The 24,368-nt window shown below is 38.5% G+C and overlaps 1 protein-coding gene across 2 annotated transcripts in view; it reads right to left on the minus strand.

The window, feature by feature from the left end:
* Positions 1-24,368, minus strand: part of wdr27 (WD repeat domain 27) — a 43,199-nt gene continuing 18,831 nt past the window's right edge. The window contains exons 21-25 of one of the 2 annotated variants that reach the window (XM_030440914.1): positions 23,471-23,592; positions 20,842-20,939; positions 14,307-14,409; positions 11,339-11,437; positions 1-887 (exon numbers count right to left, since the gene is read on the minus strand). In XM_030440914.1, the coding sequence (XP_030296774.1) occupies positions 774-887; positions 11,339-11,437; positions 14,307-14,409; positions 20,842-20,939; positions 23,471-23,592 (536 nt within the window). In that variant the 3' untranslated portion in view covers positions 1-773. The remainder of the gene's footprint in view (positions 888-11,338; positions 11,438-14,306; positions 14,410-20,841; positions 20,940-23,470; positions 23,593-24,368) is intronic. The other variant, XM_030440915.1, reaches the window with a different exon arrangement.

Below are 24,368 nucleotides of genomic sequence, written 5' to 3' on the forward strand. Positions count from 1 at the left end.
TTTAACCAAGATTTATCAATTTATTCATACTTGCCATACACAGTACAAACAATGGGGCCCCTTTTATTGTTTTAATTTCTGAGTCAGAGTCCTACTTTATTATATTTTGTTCTCTTACAGTTCAGTGTAGCTGACATTGTGTTGTGACTGAGGCAGAGAAGAGTAAATGTACAGCTCAGACAATAGGGATGGGTGTGTCGGTGTGAACAGTAGTAGCATCTGTGTGTCTGGCAGCTAAAGAGGTTGCACCCAGTTGAGGTCATAGCTGTGTAGCCAGTGATATAGGAGTAAATCTGTTCCATATACTGAACAAACAAAATATGATGCTTCATCATTAGAATATGGACAACAGATGGGAAAAATGGCGGATTAAATTGTTTTTGGCAAGGTTGGCTGTAATTTTCTTGAGTAAATATTGCATCAAAATAATGTGGTTAGATGAAAACATAATCGGTTAAACCACAGATATGTTAAATAACAGACAGTCAACAGTCATCTTTGTTAGAATTTCAGTAGGTAATGAGCTTCATAGTGCACGTCTAACAAGGACGAGTGAGTTGAAATGGGTGGCTCCTTTTTACTCTTTTAGAAGAACACAAAAGACACACAACAAGAAACACAACCCTCTTTAAACTTGTATCTATTTTTTCTATCTTCATTTATCGCCAACTAAAAACAAAACCCTTACGTTCTTCTTTCCCAGTAAAATCCTGGCCAGAGGGGTGGAACTGCCTTAATGAAATCTGCATGGTCTTTGCAGCAGCCTGCTGTAATTATGCAGTCATGTTGGGGATGCTATGCACAGCAGTACTGTTGTCATGAGACAGACAGGCCCCACTGCTGGACTGAAACAATCTCAGCTTCCCATCCAGGGTCCCGGTCAGCAGCTAGAAGAGACAGAGAAAAAAGATGATGTCACCTTCAACTTGTGGATGATATTTCCCAGGATCTGTGTCACACATCACTGTCCTTTTCACAGCTCTATGTTACGAGGACCGAGTTGCATAACAGCACACCTGCTTGCATCCCCAAGGTCAAGATCCATACTGTGTTTCTTATAGAAATTCTTGATTTTCCATACCTGCCATTTATCACAAAGAACAGGAAGTATCCTGGCCTGAACTTTGGTTATGTAATGTTATGTCTTTTTAATCAGGAGTGGGGCTGAGTTTACTGCCAGCGCTAGTCCTGGTGAGTCAACTGTTTACTGATTAATTAGACACCCACACATCAATAAACTAACATTGACCCACACAGTGCACTCCCTTAAACATACACATGTGCCAACAAACATCCCACACTCTACTCACATGAGGATGCAGCACCACAGACAAGCACATGTACACAATCACATCTTAACGATATTTCTTAGGATGGGGAGAGGATTATCTCAGCCTGCAGAGCAGATGAGGGTGAGGGAACATTACCTCAACCCTCTGACAGCCAGTCAGAAGTAATAGCAATCGGAAAACCCTCCATAGAACGTGGCTCATGATGTATATCTATACCTGCAGCTGCCGAAAGTAGAGCGTATGATATTATTCCATAAACGGCTCTATTTGAACTTAATCATCAAGCATATGTGATGTGTATGACCAGGGTGAGTAACAAATCATTTAAAACCCATTTCATACTATTAACAGCCATGGTTATTTGTATTCTCCTTGATCCCACTTCAAATCTAAGAGGACTTTACAAATCCCCCATGAGAAAAAAAGTAAAAACATCTCAAATTATTATCTTATCTTCCAGTTGCCTCTGTATAGCACTTTTTGTTTTATAAAACATGGTCTGGGTGACTGAGAATCACCACCAACAGCACAAATGACTGCAAACTAAATGGGAATGTGTGGGTGACATTTTTAGTGATTTCATATATTCTGAGGTCGTTGTAAAGACAGAGTACCTTTGTTAAGTAACAGCTGGAATCTTGAAAACAACAATTTGCCAGGGAGTGATAAAAACCACATTTGGTAAAACAATGGTTCAACATTTTTTCCCATAAAAAGAAATAAATAATCTTTTACCAGCAGAAATAATCTTTTACCAGCAAGCAGATGCCCATGCTGGGAAAGGGAGTGAACATAGCTGAGGTCTGAGGATGACTCAAGCACACAAGGACTAAATTCAAGCATTCCATTTTGTATTTATTTCTTTTTACGAGTGATTGTTGCAGCCTCTTCCCTATGTACACAAAGAGGATTTCAAGGCGTTTGCAGAGCTCAAAGGTGAGAGGATTTCTCTAAAAAATTGCAGCTGCAGAGGCATGTGTTTTACTGGTGTTTTTCAGTGTATAAACATGTTTGAGACTCTGCCGCGAAACAAACAGTTTGAGAGCTCATTTCACAAGCTCCCGAAGATTTTGAAGAGAGGCTTCTTTCACTATGACCTCTTGCTCAAATGACCTTAATCTACAATAGCCTAACAGTCTGGGTCCCGCCCAAAGGCTGCTAAAATGGCTACTTAAAACTTAAGGGGGTCAGAGAGCAGCTCCATTATCAACTACAGCTCTCTTCATCAACTGCCACCCAAAATCATGAGACTGTGTAATCACCTCGGCATTTAACTCCTCTCTGAAAACATGCAGCATGTTGGAAACTAAATCACAGATTTACTGCAATGATCTTTGCAACTTTATGGAGTTTCTATGACATATGCTTGTAGCAAACATCTATAATCTGACACATTCCATCTCTGCAACCTTCAACCTCTGTCCACTGAGGCTGAAGCGAGCTAAAGCCGATGAGGACTGACAGTTTTTGGGCAGCCGTCGGGGTCAGATGTTCAAACTTGTTGCAAGCTGATTCACTGTAGACATATAGGATGGGGTCATGCTGGGCTATCACAAGATAGGCATTTGGCTTTCTTCAACAGCCCACTTCTAAGAAATTCAGGTTTTAAAGGTTTGATCTCTGTTTAAAGATTTATTTGCAATGTCAGATGTCCTTATGCAATCATGACACCATTGATATAGAGGTTTTGAAGGCATTCACAAGCATAGTTTTGCAATGGTTAACGATCTCAAAGTAATTGGTAATGCATGAGACAAAATGTTAAAAATGAGGTCTGCTTCTTTTATCATCTTTTACTTATTTGTTTTATGTGCTGCAGAATGAAGACTCATTCAACACTTTTTAGGAACTCTGGGATCGTAAATCAGATCGAGAACTTGCACGGTGCATGCCATGCATGTTACATAATCTAAATTATTGTCCAGCGCGCTGGCTCAGTACCACAGAAAAAAAGGCCACAAATCAATAGATCAAAGCAGGACTAAAAATGATGATTAAGAATGCAATGTGGGTTGGATTTTCAGTCATGATCACTTTTGTCAAATACCGGCATTCTGGACTACAGAAAGTGTCTGCCAGCACAAACTGGTATGAACAATCGCTCAGGCTTTGAAGTCATGAGGAGCGATGTGTTTTCCTTCCCAAAGGATACCATTTATCAGCGGTAGAACACACTTGACAAATGCCAACATACCGGGATGTTCTGTACTGAGAATGCTGAGAGGGGACGGAGGATCTACATGAGAGATGGGAAAAGGGAACAGACGGTCTCCAGGGTCACCTGCTTAATGGGCTTACAAGTACATGAACTGTCTGTTCATAGTGATGATAGTATGTCTATGATGTCAGAGAGATCTTTTCAATCTCTTATATCGCTCCCTATTTTTTGTTGGAAATATCAATTCATTCTCAATTAACAATTATGAAACTGACAGTTAGGCAGTGACTGGCTATATTGGGGCTGTTGCCATATGAGCCACTGTCAAACTGTAATCAAAACCTCAAGAAAATGAAACACATCACATTAGAGATTTTTTCCTTAAGCGTAATCAGATTAAGTTGGCATTAATCAAACCTCAGCTCATATTTATGGCAATTAAAACAAAAGACACAAACACAAAACATAAAACAAGTAACAGTAAATGTAGACTGTTCATAAATCTGCCCTCAGGCCAGTCTTTTAAAAGTCGGCCCTGGACGAACCACCTGAGTGAATGTGAGGAAATGCAGAGAAGCACAGAAAAATGAGACTCCATGTGTTTGCTCCAGAATGTCCATGTGGAATTTCTGTCTCGGGAAAAAATGCAGGGAACAACCGAAAATAAAAAGGATAGTGAATGTTTATTAAAGCTAACACGCTCACCAAACACATTATATTTCAGTGTGACAGTGTTGGAGCACTAGCCCCGTCAATATCTCAGGGACATTAAAAGCAAATGTGATGTCATCACCTAAATGATTGCATAATAAAAGCAAAACTGACGTGGTAAATGTAAAGCAAGGCCACTTGGGGCTTATTGCTTCATTAAGTTTGAGGATAGATATACATTTGGTCCATGCATTCAAAGTATTTCATCATGAACCCCCATGTCATGCAATTTTCATTAATTAGAAACACAATGTGTGGCATTTCATATTTTGGCTATACAAAATAGAAAAGAAAAGACAACACTGTTGACTAACACCGTGGCAAATGCTATCTACTACAGTACATGTGAAGGATTTTGATACTTAAAAATGTCCCTCATGACTTTGTAATGGGACTTAAACTCTTTATTTTCTCACATCCTGTTCACTCTCGTTTCCAGCTGTGCTGAACACAGGCCAGTTGATCCAGAGAGGCTGTCTCAGCTCAGTCTGTATCTCACTCTAACGTGACATTCTGGGGCAGACGGCAGAGTACAGCTCTGTATTTGCTGTCTGGCCACCAAAGTAAGAAGAGAGCTGTTTTCTCCCCGGGGTCAGGCAAAGAGGAAACGAAGAAATAAGATATATATATGTATATATATGTAAAAAAGGAAGTGTGGATAGCTTTTCAAATGCCATATGGCCACAAATGAAAAATACAGTAAAAAGGGCCAGTGGGACGCCAGCTGCATTTTTCGCCTGCCTGCAAAGAGCAAAGATGATACATGCTGACATATGGAGACGAGAGTGCACTAAGCTTGAAAGCCAATGAGATGATTCACTCATTGTTCATCTTCCTAGTTGGGGCGATAGAAAATGCTAAACTTTAGAGACAGCTGCTTGTGTCAGTGAGCAGTCACAGTCCTGCACTACCTCCAACACATGAAGTGCAGATGAGTAGAATGAAGTACTCAAGGGAACTTTCACACTTAATCAAAGGACTGATACCAAAAACAGTACTTCATGCTGATTCTATTTGTTTGTTTGTTTCTATTTTGTTGTTGCTCATCCTCCAACAAATAGACACGTGCATGCATTTAAAATCAACCAGATATGTGAGAGTGCAGAGGCGTCTCTGAAGCAGAGGGAGTGTTCATTGTCTTGCTCAAGGATACTTTCACAGAAACAAACACTCTTGTTAAACAACAGGAAACCTTTCTCCCACATGATTTAAATTTCTACCTTTTCAAACACTTTTTAATTGGACGTGTTTTTATATGAGATTACACAATGATGTTGTGTTTTTAAGCTTATTTGACCTTTTCCCTCTCTCTTTTAAACTCTTCACCAATCTTTAAACTTTTTGTTACTGCAGCTAGCATTCGGTAAACTAAAATTGTACTAATGGTTTGCTGTTTCCTGTTGCTATGCACAGCTTCAGCACTAGCTTTAGAACACCATGTTGCTGTTATCACGGCTTCTTGTTGTCTGATCTGAAATCTGTAACCATTCTGTTCATATCAAGCAAGTCTCCTACTGATTAAAGTTACAGCTTTTATAAATGTTCCAATTTGTGTATTATGGATCACATCTAATAAGGGCTGAAACAACATATGACTGCTATTTTTTTAACATGTATGTAACCAGAATATGATCATTACGTTTAAAAAATGTACATAAACAAGGTGGTACATACTCAAGAACTGGATCATACAGAGAACAGTAACAGATGTGGGTCAACAGAAACAAAGTTGGTCAGAACAATTTTTGTCAGCAGTCATAGTCCACTGAAAAAAACAAAACAAAAAAACAAAGGAAAAAGAGAGGGCACCTCACTGTCCTTCGAAAGAAATCCACACCGCTAATAAGCTGATCTCTGGCAAATACCACAAAGACGTTTCCACTGCTGATGTGGAACAAAGTAATTGGAGCTATCACCAGCTTGGGGTGAGACAGTGCAGAAATATGAGTAATCCAAATAGAGCAGAGCCACATGAAGTCTATTTCTTTAGTCTGACACAGTAACCTGTTTCTCTGAAGTCACTGTTGATTTGCCTCTGGCAACAGTATTTGTTTGCCTTTACTTATGACCCTGGAGCTTTGATATTCAGTCACTTCAGATACAGATTCACCACTGCCTTGTTTTCAGGCACTATTCGAATTTGACACAGCTTGCCTCCTACAAATCTACTCAAAAATAAATTAAAAAGAGAACCTCCTTATGTGTTGAACCGACAGAGACAGAAGTGTGAAAATAATTCTCCAAGTTAACTTTTACTGTAGGTCCAACACAGGGGAGCTTACAAAACTTTACAGAGGTATGCCAGGAGAAATCCCACAAGATTTTACAAGACAACATAGTGAAGTGACAGTAAAAGTTCGGATCTCTCATTACAGAGAAAAGTACAGGAATAAACCTGAGGGAATGAACCCCGGAGGTAGATCTGCCTGCTTGATGGTCTTTTAAGTATTAGGGTGGAAAACATGAGTGAAAAATTAGTGGAAAATATGCATTGCTTTATCTGTTCTTGCAGCAGTAAATATGGTGAATGTCTGGCCCTCAAATGTGGCTAAAAAGCAAGGTGAGCACAGGTTGGGTACAGTATTTGTTTATGTCTTGATGAGGAGAAACACAGGAAATACAGCTCTGGTACCATTTATGATCTTAAATGGCCTTAACTGTAAGACTGAGGAATCATTTCCCACAGCTTCTTCAAGTTCTAATCATACTTTATTTACTAGTCTCTATTTTGACCACAAACACAAGATGCTTAAGTTGATATTATGGATCAAGGTGAACTCGAAGCAGCCTCACAAAGCTGAGCCAGGACCTCAATATATCATTAGAGGATCAACTGTCTGCGGAATAGAAAGCAAACACTTATAAGTTATTGTATTGAAAAGCTTTGTGTAACTTTTGCTGTGTGTATCTATGAGCCATCTTACGCTGTCAGTAGAATTAAGAAGACTGCTCATAAACATTGGGGACATCAACGTCAAAATCCAAGATGTGAGATTCTGGACTAGAGAACAACTCAGCATCTTGAAATACTTACAAATGCTCAAGGATTCACAGATACTGTTCAAAACTGTCCTTTGACACAGACTGAACTACTGTTCACCTCTCATGGGCAACCATGTCAATAATATTAGAAAGCATTAAAAACTGAAACCTACACAATTTATAGTGCCCTAATTTTGAATTATTTCTCAAACAATGCATCTTGAAGAATTAAATTGAGTACTTGAAGCTTCCATTGTATTACAAATAATCAGTAAATGTAATGCAAATGATATAACTCTTATTCAGAGTGAAACAAAAATGAAAATATGACAGAAGGAGAGCTTTGAAGAGTCATAGAGAGTGAGCAAACTGTATCAGCTAAAGAAAAATCAGTCAATTTTGGGAAATGCTGGTATGTGAGCCCGCAGTAGGGATTGTTTTGTCAAACTACAATTTCCAAGGTAAAGAATGAGCTGAAGAATGAACCTCCATTCTTCAGCTTCGCTAATGCAGATGAGAAGTCATAAAAAAGTGCTATGGCTACAATCATAACATTTACTGAGCTCAAATGTCAAAAGATCCATCTCCAGGACAACTGAGCAAACTCCCTCCACTATTGAAGACAGTGTGATACGGTTGTAAGCTGAAGGTTGGTATTTGTTCTGTCAAATAACCTTATACCTAATCTGTGAAAATTGTGTCTGAAAATGAAATTACATAAAAAGTTAATCTTTAGGTTTCAAACCTAGATAACAAAATAATTGCCGTCAAGATCTTCATTTCTATTCTGGTGGGCTGGATCTGGTCCAGATTTTGGGCCAGCTCTGGTTTATTAGATTCACTCTTGGTTGACCTCTCTTTTGTGGCTCAGATCTGGCAAACCGTAGTGGATCACCCAAGTGCCATCATTCCAAGTGGTACATGGGCCAGTGTCTGGAACAACTTTGCTATCTGGGAAAAAACTTCATCTTAGTGTGATAAGAATTTCTGAGATCATCCTCCCTCAAAGAGATCCTTGGAAAGATTCAAAAGGCTACAGTAAATGTTGATTTAAGTCACTGATCAAGAACAGATCTGTTTATTTCATGAGCAACTACTATATACTTATAATTGAATGAGACAGACTACAGTTTCAAAGTAAACATGAAGCTAAACCTTTTTTTTTAATGTACAGTCTATTGTAGCATGAGATCCACTAAAATTCTACTCATCCACAAGACCCAGGTACTGTACCCAGCTAGGTCTTTTACTCTGTTGTTATTCTATATAAGGTCATTTTATTGTTTTTTGAATCGGGGTGTGCTCTTGGGGACATCCTGATTTTCAGGATGGGAAGAGCCACTGCTCTTTATAATGTTACAGACCCTCTGGAGCCCTCCAAACTTTTCATACATCTGTGAGTTTATGACTTCAATGTGGTCAAATCCTGGCAGGCTCTTGTAGTATGAGATGGTCAGTGACACAAATCTGAGAACAGAAACAAGTGATGGCCAATAGGAGATGAAAAAAACAGATATAATTTGATACATGACATTAAACTGAAGAGCAAGTTTGAACATTTCTAAAGAAATGTGGCCAGATTTCCACATGGAAATAATTTGTCTAAGCATTACTGCAACTTTAAGTGTTCACATTTGTGTCCTAATTTATCATTCATTATTTATTTCAGTTTGGTCAAAATATTGATTTAATCTTTAATAAACATCTGACCCCTGTGGTGGAAAATACAAAACAGGTTCAGTTAATAGTGGTAACCTTTCTTGATTTTTTTGGAATTTATGCTTTGCCCACACATCACATCACAGAAAACAGGATGTGCAGAAGTATTGATGGGGAGTGAGCATGATGTGAGTGATGAAGTGTGTCTTCAAACTCTGCAGATTACTGTAATTCAGCCAGTAAATGGCCATGGATCAAACTTTCCACTTTCAAACTCGGAAATCTGAATGTATCATTGTGCTGCAAAGTTTAACTGAATGGAGTTACACAGATGGACAAGCAGATTAAAAACATGTGCCTCAAGTCCAAAAAGACAGCCAACAATGTCCAGCTGAGGATGTGATACTCTATTTTAAAAGCCTTCTTTTTCAATTCAACTTGCTTTGAACAAGTCCAAAGAAAAATCATTAACTTGACAATAAAGCATTTCCAAAGGGAATTGTTGCTTTGAGAAATGCTCTGGAGATTTTGTTGGAGACATTGAAAGGATTCTGGTATGAGGCAGCACTGTAGACTTTGATTTCCTACTTTGCTGTAATGACAATTCAAGATAGACAAAAGTCTTTGCCCATTGTTAAGCTTCACTTTATGTTTTCTTTGGCGAAACTCCCTCCAGTCCCTGATTTTCAATGCGTTTCTAACAGTTTAGATTTATTGCATGCCACACAAAGAAAACAGCTTTAAATTCATTGTGGCACCAACCTGAAATAAAGAGATCACAGCAACAAACTGAAGCACTGGAACAAGTTTTATGCATTTCACTCTAACTTCAATATCCCTTTAGGCAGAGAGGAACCAAATGGCTTGAGCTGCAACTATATATATTCTTTGTGGATTAATCTGTCAATTAAATTCTGGATTCATTGTTTAATTGTTTGATATATAGAATATCAGAAAATGGTGAAAAATCAGATCAGCGTTTCCCAAATTCCATGATGATGCCTCCAATGTCTTGTTCAGTCCACAACCCAAATATCTTCTGTTCACCATCACAGAGCAGTATAGACAACGGAAAATATTCACATCTGAGAAAGCCTGACAAACTGATTACACAATTATCAAAATAGCTTGCAATTTGATAGATTAAACCATTGATTGTTGCAGCTTTAACAACTGCATAACATTAAACTACAAGGGATCTAGTAAACAATGCTAAACAGTCAACAGGAAAGTTGTAAAGCTGCTCCTGAACTAAACAAGCACAACCATGTGGACTGTGGAATTGTGCAGCCAATCACAGGCTGGAACAACCCTGCAGGCAGCCTGTCATAAAAGTGCATCGGCAGTGCACAGAGCGAGTCACTAGATCCCACAGGGTTATGGCACGGAAGAGCGGTAGTCATTATCTGATTGGACTATAAACTGGCCACCAGTGGTTAAACCCACAGAGCAATTTAGAGGATATTCACTTTAAATTAAAATGGTATCGGTCCAGGAGGGTAACATTGAGAAAAAAAAGTTTGTTATTGTTGTTGTTTGTAGATAACAGCAGAGTTTCTGTTTGTGTAATTACACACTGACATGCCGGGGTGTTCACATTTTGATAGCAATTTCAGTATACTTAGTCCACACACTGAAACGCACTTACAGAATAATATACAGAATATAACACATAAAATGCCCTGCTATGAGACTTCAGCCTCAGGATATCAGTCGTTCTTTATAAACACTTGAAGTGCAGAGAAAGTAGGGATGGAGCAGACCTGTGTAACCAACTGTTGACGTAGTTGTGAAAATTAAGTTCCATTTTCTGAAATGATGTTGTTTGTGGAATGTTGTTGAGTCTCCTGAAATGTTGTAATGTTAGGACTCTCAGGGCCACCGTAGTCTGTGCTGTATCCTGATTACCAAATGTGTGCATTATAACATTTCCAAGTGAAAGCCTTAACGCTTTAACAGAAGCTGCTGTTGACTGTGACCTCTTAGTTTTGTTTTTAAACATTTGTCTTCTTTACTTGTTTGAGATGCTTGAGATAAAGAACAACATTTGGAAATAGGACAAAATCTACTTATTACTGTAATATGTGTCATGGTGTGTTGGGAAGTGGTGTTCCTTCACTTGTTATGAGAGTCACTTGTTTGGGATGCAAAATTAAGACTCAAATTGGAAAATGAAAATTTGGAACATACATTTTTAAAACTAATTTCCTTATGATGAATTATTGATGTGTATGTATAATCAGGAGTTGAGAGGATGGTAAACACATGTGTTGATGTGAGATGCCTGTATGTATATCCTGTGGGGTGTTTATGTAGAGTTAAGGCAGGTCAACATCTGGAAAGAAAAATCAATCTCTGGTTTCACTTTAGCTGTCTGACTCTGGTAAATCCCTTACTGGCATGTATAGAAATTTGACTAATACTTCATTTAAGATGAAGAATTATTTCACCTTTGTAAGATGGAGCATTAGATGCATGCTGCAATAGGAGGGAAACAACAGAAACACAAACACAAAAGTTAAAGAAATGTTCTTACCTGTGGTGTGGCTGGGTTGAAAGTCACACTGAGAACCGTGTCTGCATGTTTTTGAAGTTTGTGGAGGTAGCTGCTGCTACGGATGTCATACACATAGGCCTGAAATGAAATGAATGAGATGGACTATATGAACAATAGCAGGCCTGAACTGTAACCATGAAGTAATGTGCTTATGTAGAACATAAAACATATACAATACATAAACCCACAAGTGTGATCAGAAGCACATATCAGATGTGGTATAACTGCATTCAAAGTTGTCATATACAAAGACACAAGTAGAAGCAACCTTTGTGCTCATCCTGTTTAATTTTTGCAGTCATACAATTTGAGTTTGAGCTCCAGCCCACGTACAAAGACACACATCATACACATGTAGATAGTGTTTGTACAGCTAATGTCCATACTGTCACGTACACTGGTTGTTTGGGGTGAACAATAGACTGTTCCTTCTACATAATAGTTTACTGTCAGTATTATCACATTGAACATTTTCTCAATGATCACCGCCAGTTTGTGACTATGTTCAAAGATTGGCTGGACATTGAGACTTGGCTCTTGTTGATATCAGCAATCAGACACATAAAATGACCCAATACTGTGCCAGAATCAGTTATCCCAAATGACTTAAGAGATAAGTTCAACAGTGCATTTAAAGAAAATTTGTGTATACTTACTTACACTAAGTAGTGTGTAATAAAAAAAAAACATCTGTAGCATCAGAAACTGTTGGCAAATATGGCATCAAGTTCTTTTACAGGTTCTGTGTCTTCTTTTTTGCGTCATTTTTCAGAATTGTGTAAAATCAGCAAAGGCTTCCCGATTCCCTGATCAACTGCTTTGGTTAAGGCAACATTAAATGTTGATACACAAAGCTGTTCTTTAGAGTAACTTCATACCAGACTAAAAGTTGGTGTTTCACTGAACTCTGTGATTGAAATGCTCAAGTGAGTTGTATCCAGAATCACTGATGCGTGTGGTCAGAAGTTTCCTCTTTTCACCTGTAGCGATGCCCAACAGTGATGCCAGTGTGAACTGCAATACCCTGGAGTACATTTCTACATTATGGCAGCAAGTCAAGAAATTCAGCTACTGAGCTAAAACCAGATTTTCAGTTCATATTAAATTGCTCATAAAATGGAGGAAAAAACAGACTGTGCGAGTGTAATGCCGTGTTAAGAAATATTTTCTTCGCATTTGGTCTGAACACAGCATAAAATCTAAAATATCAAAACATACTCAAAGCAGGCCAATTTTCTTATGTAAATACTTGTATAGACATCTTAAAATCAACACTTAAATTTGAAATGTTTAAAAAGATATGTAATTCCATTTTCAGCTTGCAGTTTTTCTTTTTTAAATTTCTTTTCAATCAGTGATTTTTATAATCATTTGCTTCAGTGCCATTTGCACAGATAAAAACAGATGTGGGGATGTTTGTTACCAGACGACGACTCATCAGATTCCTGCAGCTGTTTTGTATTATGTATCCCTGCAAAACGCTTCAAGTGAGCTTTGACAAACGGTCCGTGGGTAGAGTGTCTCCTGTCTGAAGCATATGACGTGTGTGGTGCCTAACAGGGCATTAGAAACTTGGAAGACAGAAGTTCTTTCAGAAAAGCTTAAATATCACATGGATCTGCTGATGTATCAGTTTATATCAACCCTAACTGAAGGGTTGAAAACCGAATGACCAGCATACGTCTTGATTAACAATTTCAAGAAGAAAACTGCTATATTCTAAATGATGAACTTCCTATGAGATGATCAAATACTGAAAGTCAGTGTGGATGAAAATAATACATATTTCAAATGAACACACAACAGGTTAATATCAACCACACTGAAATCTTATTCCACTTAGATAATTTTTGGCCTTCAGTTCTTTGGAAAATGTGTAATATGATCTAGGGAGTCTTTTTAGAATATTCAGGTTCTTTCTTTCCATGATTGCTATTTGATATATTAAGACAAGTACAAATGTGTCTGGCGTATGGAAGTCTCTGGGCAGCTACAAATAAATATGGTGCAGCTCACTACCATACACTCTCCCAATTTCCGAGAAACGTTGGAAATGTCCGATCTCAACAGAGATGCTCACAAATGTCCATGCTGTGCTGAGTCCCCATAATTAATAATAACCAGCAGCATGCATATATTATTCCACCGCTTTCAACAAGCACGTACACCAGAAGAAAAGAGAGATGGATAAGGAAAAGGGAGGCAGACTTCTGAAAATGTCTTGAAAGCAAGTATAAGGCACAGTCTGGAAAAGCAATTAAACAGTTTCTGCTTCAACATGAATGTTGAATTTGACTTCTATGGAAAAAGGAGCAAGTCCAAATAAAAACCTCTGAGTCAAGCGCAACCAGTCCTCACCTTAAATAGGGTTGAAACTGAATAAGATATGCCCCTTTACGAGATCAAGAAAGATATAATATAAATAAAATATAAAATAATTCAATGTAGTGAGCAGTATACTTGGCTTCTTGTGCCTTTGAAGAACTGTAACTACAACTGAACACAAATGGCAGCCAATATATGAAAACAAATATCCAGATAGGAATGTCGTCCCTTTTGCGTTATGGTCTTGTGTGCATGATTTAGCTGTCAAAATGTTGTAGAAATCACACAAGCTGCTATATTTTCTTATTTTCTTGACAACAGATTTACCAAAGACCCTGTAAACTGGCCAGACAGATACTGATATACAGTGACATGCAATTAGGTACATATTCAACCATGCTAAAGCTTTCAAAAGGCCACATTGGTGGGGGGCAGCCTCCTTTATTGCTTTGGCACCCCGTCAATTTGACATAAACGAAAAAAAAACAAAAAACAAAACACTGATAATCAGTGTCTAATTAGGTTTACAGACAACCTGACAGTCTGAGAAACAGTATAACTAGGGACATGTATACAGGGGTAGTATAAAGTATACACTGTAAACCAGAGTATTACAACTTACACAGCTATCCTCAGAGCCTGAGGCAATGAACCGACCACATGGCGAGATGGCTGACAAGCACGGATGGCAGCGATTTACATGGTTCTCATAGCGCCGCACACACCTGAAGAGAAGATGCACACAGTGGTGGGGAAATAATAATGTTAAAGCAACTTCATGTAAGGTACAGTGTCTTGTAATAGGGTGATTGGTGTCTCTGTCACAGTATTATATATCAGTTGCAACTCTCCAATAACTAATGGCCTAACAAATAGTTTATAGAGCAGTGATGGACTATTAGCTTCTAACTGTAAGTTTAACTACTCTAACTCTAACTCTAACTAACTTACCATTTATTAATGATGGTTATTATAAGGTGTTACCAAAGGAATATCTTTGATAAAAACAACAATATAATCTAAAAAAAAAAACAATGCTTGAGAATTGAGGTACCTATGGTATTGGCATAAATAGTGTTTCACACATAAGTGCAGCAATTTTTCTTTAAATGATCTGACACTGTAGATGAAAAGTCTATTAGTGTACAAAACTCACGTTCTATGAATATCTGAACCAGCTGGGGACAGTGAGTTGAGCATGACTCAAGCAAAACACAGGAAAGAGAGGGTAGGTAGTAGATGAGGAATAGCCCCCTTGTGCAACTCCTGTGTCGTTTGTTTTGGTTTCCAACAGCATGTAATGTCTTTACAATGCCACTAACAGCTAGTTGAGCTGGGGGCTCTATATGGGCTGGCATGTTGGCAGTGCGGGCTTGTAGACAGGATCTGGTGAGAGCATGCTTTTGACATTCACATGCTAATGTCATTACGCTAGACTAAAAGTAGGTCAAATTCACTGTGGTGACCATAAAGGAATTTGATATACCCAGTAAAAGTGAGCAAGTTCATACGATTGCTAAGCAATAAATGAAAAACCTTTATGAAGCTTATAATGTTGAATTCGAGGAATTGACTATGCCAGATTTTTTTGTGATGTTATATTCAATGGCATTACAGTATACATATTGTTTTTTGTGTCTGTGTTCCAGCTGACAATGCTATTTGCCATTACAGCCCTTAACAGAGTAAGTCAAAAAGCCTCACTAGATGCAACTGAACAACTCATTTAACTTGGTTGGTTCAGCCAAAAACCCAGATTGCCTTAACAATGATGCAAAAGGGCACCCTGACTGAGAAGAAAAAGAGAGAAAACAGGGGAGTGACAATTGAAAATTGGGCATGATTGACAGCTAGTGTTCCAAATGACATGGGTCAACAAAAGGGGCAACAGAGCCTTGCCTATCTTGATGAAGAAAAAAGAAATAGGGATGCAGGATATATATCAGGCTTGATGATGAAAAACTGCATCTTTGCAGTTGCATCATGCCTCTTTAAAGTTGGTTTCTGATGCATCAATAAATACAGAGAAGAGGAAGAAGAGGAAGAACAAAAGTGCACGCTGCTGATGCATCCTTGATCTGAAACTGCTGCACCTGGGTAGAGCTCCACAGTGTTGACTAAAGATTAAAACATGTCATGGTTGGTGTGGACATTTTTAACAGTGTCATAGGAAAACAACACCACTGAAATTTGCAATACACGTTTTAGCACAATCCATATCATTAGAGCTATGGAATATTAAATCATCTGTCTTAGCTCAATATGTTCTAGCCTTTCATACCTTGAGGTGTGATAAAACCTGAAGTTATAAACTTTTACAATATACAAAAATGATAAAATTGGTTATTTTATTAGTATTGGCTGTGATAAGTAGGTCATTTTCAGTTATCGGTACCAACTAGAAAAAAAAGAAGCATTCCCTGCCTCCCTAAAATTTCATCTTTAAATAAATGCTTATAAATGAGTATGGGTTAGTTTGAGTTTAACAGTACACTGAAACCCAATAGGGCTATATTCTGTGTGAGAGCTGTGTATGACCTAGTATAATTTTGATGCTTAGCAAGATGGATGAGTAGTTTCTGTTTCTTAATCCCCATCAGCACGTCAAGACATTCAGCTCGGCAGCTGAGCTGACACAACCTGTCACCATCACACTGATAAGAAGCAGTTTAACAAGTTAGAGTAAACACTCTTTTCACTCTCTTTTCTAGGTCAGGATGTGGATCTAATGTTTTGACTGAGAGGAGAGGACATGCTGGGCCGAATCCCCCCCACGCACACATTCTCCGTATTCTGTGAGTGATGACTATCCGGCATTTGCCTGATGACTAGCGCAGACTGCACCGGAGGGTCTGATCCTCTTGAGTGGGAGCCTATACGGTTACAGCTTCCACCTGGGTATTCAGTGTCAGTCATCAATGTAATCAGCATGCTAATCATAGCACATTATTTGCAGTCAATGACTATTACCCAATTTAACCATGTCAGTGCAAATCAGGTGAAAGTTTGCTATGTTTGATATTGTTTAACATAAATACACAATGTATATAATGTGCTGCTCTGCATTAATTTATCAGATGATGGAAATTCCTCCAGATTTAAGGGGAATACATCAGTGAACTAAAGAGAAACAGACTGCCATCTGCTCTCTCTATCTTTAGAATCTGTATCTGAGTGGGTCTGATTTATGCTAAATGCTGGAAATGCCAAACTGGAACCTTGCACACATTGCACATAATTTGGAAATACAAGGGGTGAGTGGAGGGTGGGAGCTTAGAAAACTAAACTGTGACATAGACAGTGGTTTACATTGCTTATGAAACTCTTTAAAGGGGGAATACGTTTTTTACAAAAAAAAACTATACTGCCTGAAAGGGACGGGACAAGAGGTGCCCTGCTGGGTGACAGAGCAAAAATAAAATAAAATAAGATATAATAAGATTACATTTCAGAAATTTCCTTTGGGGGTTTTTCAGGAAGCTCTCCAGTTTGATTAAAGACAGAATGCATTAGCTTAAATGCTGTCCTAGCTTAGAGCTTCTGTCAATAGATTTCTGTGTCTGATAAGTACTAAATATTCTGTACAATGGCCATGGGTAAAAATGTTACCCAGACAAGTCCTTCATCAGCAGTGCTTATGGAAAAGCAAATTAAGTCATGACATAACTCAGTTAATGACTCTGAATGGAAAATAATTCATTACATTTTTCTTGATAACTGCACTGACCCTCATAAAATTGCAGACGTCAAACTAAACACGATTGTTTATTTAATCACTCAGGTTTTGTGAGACAATGCCAAGTCTCACTGATTTCCTGAGTGATTTTAACTTTCTCTCTCTGCCTGCCAGACAATCTTCTACACACTTAATGTTTCATTTAGGACTAATGAAAAGGCATTACATTCTGGCTCAATTATGTTTTCTCCCGATTGGATTAAGATCATCATAATCACTTAGATTAAGGACAAAACATAAAGTCCATTCAATATTTTAAAGGTTCAGTTCAGAAAAATCCACAAAAGGCACATTTCACTCCTATCCTTAGGGATATTGAGCCATTCAAATTGTTTTGCTTGCTGAGATATTTTCCTCTTTCTTTTCCAATATAATTAGGAAAATGGAATTTCCTTTGTGATGCTGAAAGCATAGAAAAGTGATATTTTGAAAAATACAACAACTACAGCAAATTTGTTTCGAGGAATGCACTGTTGTGAATCCAGCTGCTTTTTGCCATTGATAGATTTCATTGTAATGATCAAAAATTCAACTTCAAGTATTCTCATTAATTTTAGTTAAGTTATTATCCATTAGCTTCTAACATTTCTAATAATTCAATCAGTCAGGAGTCTTAGACAGTATGCCACTAAGGTTTCTTTTCACAACTTTCTTTATGCTCTTGTTGTCAAAATCCTGAACAAACAATGTCTGAAATCATCACTCAAGAATTTAAGTGAAGTTTTGTTCCATTTAGAGGAAAGAGCGAATACCATAATCTGGTCATGAGAGCAGTCACATAAGCACCTTATGTAAGATTTACTCATGCCACACACTGTTCCAAGAATTTTTATAACACCTATTTATATCATGCAGAGATTCTGATGAACATAAAACCTGGAGCAGACATAACTACTTCCATAAACTGAAGACCTCAAATAAAAAGGAAAAACAAAGAAATGTTAATTCTTAGGAACCGGTACTATTTTTGTGGTTAGTGCTGGCCACAGACACAGACGCATTACGTTTATCTAAGTGGGAAATAAAATTAACAGGGCTGACAAAATGAAAAAGTGGTTCGACATATTGTTTTCACGCATCCATATGTTTCACCTCAGAGGAACTGCATCTGCTGAGGGAGGCTTGATGACAGCTCTTAGAACCAAAAGTTGACCTGGAAACCAGGCACAAATATTTATCAGATAGCAATAAGGTTTTGATAGAGTCTGGGATGAGGAGTTAAACATGGAAGCAGTCTCAGACTGAAAAGAATGAAATACTCAATAATGCCTTCTACTGGGCCAAAAAGAACATGTTGAAATCCAAGAGAGCCTATTTGAATTATCTGCCTTATATGGATATCTGCTACCAAGGGCCAAAGAAAAACATTCTCAGCTACGTCCTTTGGAAATTGAACATTTGCCGATTCTCTCATCAACTGAGGAATGTTTCTGTAAGAAAAAATGTCAATGTAATTTGAATAAAAGGTAATTTTTCACTTCTGGGAACAGCAGAGGAATAAAAACAATAATGGTTTCGTCCTTAATATGCTAAAACATTTACTGCATTGCTCTTAGGTAATTGTGACTGATTTGATGAAGCAACACTTCAGCCAGTCTGAGGCCTGATAGAGATTACGTCTCTGCAGCAACCACAGAACAGATGGGGTACCAAAGGGACAGTTTACCCCCAAAAAAGGTACATATTTGTCCTATTACCTGTAGTGCTGTCCTCCATCTAGATTGTTTTCGTGTAAGTTGCTGCATTTTGGTCTAGATATGCTCCAATTGGAAAGTGTCATGAGATAAATTTTTGGTTGTGAACTGGTGCTATACAAATAAAATTGACCTGACTTGACTTGGAGATACTGGCTGTAGAGATGTCTGCCTTCTCTCAGTTATAATGGAACTCGATGGCACTTGGTTTAAATACATCTGACAAACTCAACAGGAATGTCTCTTTCCAGAGATCATGACCCGCTCAATCAATATCATCCACAGACCTTGTTGGGAGCAGTTCAATTTAAGAACAATTTTCTTTCTCCCAAACTACCACTGCCAACACTATCTCCACACAAAAGTACCACTAATGGATGAGAGGCTCGTGCTTGTGAAAGTACTGAATGTGAACACTAATGGAGTAAAAGCTTGGCTGAGTTTTAACATTAGGCAGGTCAGCGATGATGCACACTTCCGTTTGCTATTGAGTTTTTCAAATGTTTTTTTGGAGGAGCGCTTTGAGTCATCTATTTCTATCATATTCGAGAGCGGGGCAGACATCTCTGCAGCTGATATCTCCAACTCACCAACTCACACAAAAACAATCTAGACGGATAAATAGTTCTATGAGTGAGAGGAAAAATAAGTATTTTTGATTTTGGGGTGAAATGCCCCTTGAAAGGAACTTTTCAACGTAATAGGTTTCAGTCAGAAACAGAAAGAAATCATATTACATGGGCAAAATGTTATGTTAACCACTTGCATTCAGGTGTTACAAATGCTATACTGAAGTCATAGCATAAGGAGATTATTTCACAACAAAGAAGTAACTTCAGAATTGTTTGCTAGTCATTACGGATAGCACTGTAAGCCAAGTGTCCAAAATATCATGAAAAAAGTACATACATATTAGGATCATTATTTTTTAAATTAAAGTAGAAATAGACAACTTTACACCATCCCCCCTCCAGCCTTACCCTACTACTGTTTTAAGTGCTGTATCATAGGCAACTGGACTTATTTCACCTCTCATCCAAGAGGCTTTTCCAGTTCTAACTAACTACTACTGTTGCAAACACAACGTTACCCACATGGCTCTGCTAGCAGCCTGGCTACTGTCCAAAGCAAAAAACAACTGTAAGAATCATGATTTGACCTAGAAACCCAGATCTCAGTGCTATGGAAAGGCAGTCAAAACATCCGGTTGTTTTAATAAGCAGGCCAATTTTGTACCTTGCTGATCTGGTATAAAGGATGTCCATTTTGAACTGTCTCAAGCCCCAGTGGTCAGGGGAAACAAATATGATAATGGGGGGCCAGACTTTGACAAAACACTGGATGCACATGCAATCTTTATTCCTGTGAGAAAAATCTAGCCCGTTAGCAGACTGAATAGCATAGGTCAACTGAGGTTCAAAGGGAATCAATCTTTTGGATGGTGTCACTTTTCTACAGCCATTACACAGTGAAATCTGTGTTTACTTCAGGAAAAATAAGCAAAAACATTGTCTTTTACCAGTTTAAGTTGCCTTATAGTACTGTACTGTAAGGCCACCAATGTTGCACTTAGGCATTTAAATAACCTTTTGAAAAGCCTGAAACTGAAGCAGTAGTTTGTAAATGTGAATATACAAACATAAATCAGATCTTACTTTTGTGGCCTGATTTTCACATTAAAAGTGCATCCAATAAAAACCCTATAGAATGGACTACATTAATATTACCTCAGTGTGCGGAGGTCCCAAATCTTCACACCATCTGTCACTGCACTGGTGAGGAAGAGGTTATATGAATCCGGTGCCTGCGTGCTGAACATGGAGCCCTGTGAAACATATACAAAAATCTAAAAGACAAGTCAGCACATACCTGACAGAAATACACTGTAAATCAGCTACACTTATTGTCAGGCACTGGAAAACATTTTTTTTCTGTGTATCCTGTATTGGCAAATGTTATGATTATTATTCCAGGTAGCATTGTTTCTACCTTAACGTAGGAGGTGACATTAAATAAAAACTAAGCCCATCGGGATGGGCTGAAAAAAAAACTGGAATGGAAACATAATTGATGTAAGTTTGTCTTTGTGTGTAATTTTCCATCTTTAATGTCCCGCACGGAGATAGGCTTCAGCTATGTAGACTTTCCACTGTACGTCTATAGATAAATTCCATACATGACTTCCACACCGAGCTAAAGAGAGGGATAGAGAGCAGCGGTGGGGGGGTTTTTTGTTTAGATTTCCATTAAGAGTGTGAGAACGGGAGTCTGAGAGGGCATTTCCAGTTCCATTTTCCAAGAAGTCCTCTCCTCTGATGAGTTCCAGGTGAGTTTTGCAGGGAAGGTGATGGAAATTTGAAGTGGGAAAAGCTGCTTCACATGCTGCAGTTCCTGCTGTTTGGTGTGCATCGGGACGAGAAAACGAGAGGGGAGGGAAGAGTGATGTTATGTGTGCAATCTCCAGGCAGGGGCAATCCCTCTGATCCGCAGGTATTAACCCTACGCGCGTCCAAAGGCCCTTGGGCGCCCAGGCGGAGGACCCCACATTGACGCAATAGCCAAGCTGAAACAACAAGCAGCGGGCTTTCCACAATAGCTGACGTGACAAAGTGCAGGCACCTCTATGTTGAAGGAGTCAGCTGTGTGTAAGAGTGCATTACAGCTGAATGGGTTGATGCATTTAATCCATGCCGCTAGCTGCAGTATGTCCAGCTAATCCAGGCTGGCCTGAGTGTCAAGTATGCACAGGTCAACATGCACAACTATAGTCAGCACTCCAGGGTCACTTGGAGAATCCTCTTTTTTGCACAAATACACACTTTTCTGTGTACAAAAATAAGTTATCTATAGGACAGGTCAACTTTTCTGTAATTGTTATGATTCCTTTTAATGGTTTTGCTGTTATTACAATCAAACATTCAAATATGGAGAGAAACCAGCGCCTCATTTATCCGAAAAAATTTAACGTGATAGCTATACAGCGATGTAAATGATGTGAAGAAACCCCAGCCTTGAGAGCATGAATTTATCACTGATATTTATAGTTTCATTTTGAGCGATGCAGTATTGCATTCCTCATGGCACCATAATCGATGTGGATACAGGCCTAAGCTGTCTGCTTGTTAGACACCAGCAAATTGAGCCCACATTGGTCCAAGACAGTGATGTGGGAGAAAGGCCACATAAACCCAGACTGCATCATGGAACAGCATTACTCCAAGGCCATCATCCAGCATGGAATCTCCTCCAGCCATCTCCTATGGCAGTCTTAATCCTGATACACCAGGGATTTACATTCAAAAACTCAGCAAGATGAATGATACTGATGATAGCACACCCTGTCTGTCTGTCATGGAAACCTTTAGGTAACCATGACAGTTTTTTTTTCAACCACAAACTCCTTCATTGGCACCGCAAACTAACACTTTTACTCCCTCAAAGACAATCTGCGCCTTATGTAACCGCCGCAGCACTCATAGTCTGTCTTATGTAACTCTATAACATCTGCCAAATAGTAGACCCTTCTCGAGTAAAGTGGAAGATGGGGCTCACACCACTAACTGATGCCAAGTCAAGCAAATTCTTCGCTGTGTGGGTGAGATCTAGACTTCACTCAGTCTGTTGGAGTGACACGTTTGCCTCTATCCATTCATAAAGGTTAGAGGTTATCATGAGTCTCAGTCAAACTATGAGGAAAAGAGTTTGTGAAGCAAACAACAAAAACTCAGGGTTAGGGTTAGCATAATAAACTTGCATGAGTGAGGATTTAAGAGGACACTGCCAATTAAAGCAATAACTCCAATGTGAACCTTTTTAAATGCATATTACGATTTTCAAAATGAAATCCAAAGGTCATGATTCAATTTGATATTTGATGTAAAATCTATTTTCAGCACCGGTAGACAGTTTGACTTTGTCCTGGAAGTTTTTTTCAGGCTAGGGTAAGGCAAGCTAAAATAAAATATTCACCCAAAATTGCATCGTTAAACAGAAAATATCCATAAAATAAGTAAAGACAGAAATTCTGTTTGTTACACAGTTCCATTTTATCAAACCTGCACAGAGTAAACCCTCTAACCAAATAAATAAATTAATTAAGGATCTCTGGTAGAAATAGTCAGTTGTTTGTCTCCGTCTAATCTATCAAGTGGTTTTTTTTTGTGTGGACACACACCAGATGCACGTAAGGCAGTGTGCACAGAGGGAGAGGCTGAAGATATGACTGTTACTGCCTTATCAATTAAGGAATTGGAAAGCCGATTTGGATTGAAAACAGAAATTGTGACAACCCTAATACATAGGAACTTTCAAAATTGGCAAATTTGCTTTTCCAAAGGAACATTAACATGGCCTCACCTTGTTCTGTGTAACGCAGTGGATGGCTCTACTGTGGGCATCAGGCACTTCTGAGGCAACTGTACCCTTGTTCATGTCAAATACTTGTATGGAGCGATCAGAACCACACACCAGAACGATGTCTGAGACAGCTTTTAGGAAAAACAATGAGATTTATTGTTTATAAATTATAGGTGGGACAAGCTGCCCAATACCATAGTGTATATCATGCAATGCGTTCATAATATTCTTCTTGGACAGGGGGGCGGCATTCCAAAGTTAAGAAAAAAACACATATCATCATCATTCATTAGGTTATATAAGGAATATCAGTTTTCCCTCATTCTTCATGGGCCAGCACTAAAAAACTGAGTTGCAAGTGCTGAGTTGAGCAGATAGCTAAATGCATCAGTTTGCGTTTTACAGACAGCTTCTATTGCTCCATGATGCGATGCAAAAGTAGAAAAGTATTCAAATGTCAGCAGTTGTTTGTCAGTCTGCACATTTTTGTACTAAATAGTCTTTTAAGCTCATGACACAATGTCTGACAGAAACAAATCAGGGACAAACTCTCTATTTACTTCTCTATAAAGCTCTCCATGTGGCTTTACATTTTACACAAATGAATCCCTAACTTGTATAGAAAATCACCCAAACATTTTCTTTTTTAAACATGCAATTCCCAAGTACATCCAAGTCCATCAGTGCAAAATAACTTGTGACAGGATCTCATTCATCACCACACAGCTAAGTTCAGTGGATTTATTGGAAACTAAATGCACTATAAAGCCTAACGAGGGGCTGGAATGCAGACATTCCTGAAAAATTAAAGACACCTACATGATTTACAGGTAGTGGTGGAAGCCCTGAGGCAACATGTGAAGACTTTATGAAGCACAGACTGATGTGCCGCGGTTAA

The sequence above is a fragment of the Sparus aurata genome, chromosome 15 (assembly GCF_900880675.1).
Source record: "Sparus aurata chromosome 15, fSpaAur1.1, whole genome shotgun sequence".
In the NCBI taxonomy this organism is placed as follows: Eukaryota; Metazoa; Chordata; class Actinopteri; order Spariformes; family Sparidae; genus Sparus; species Sparus aurata.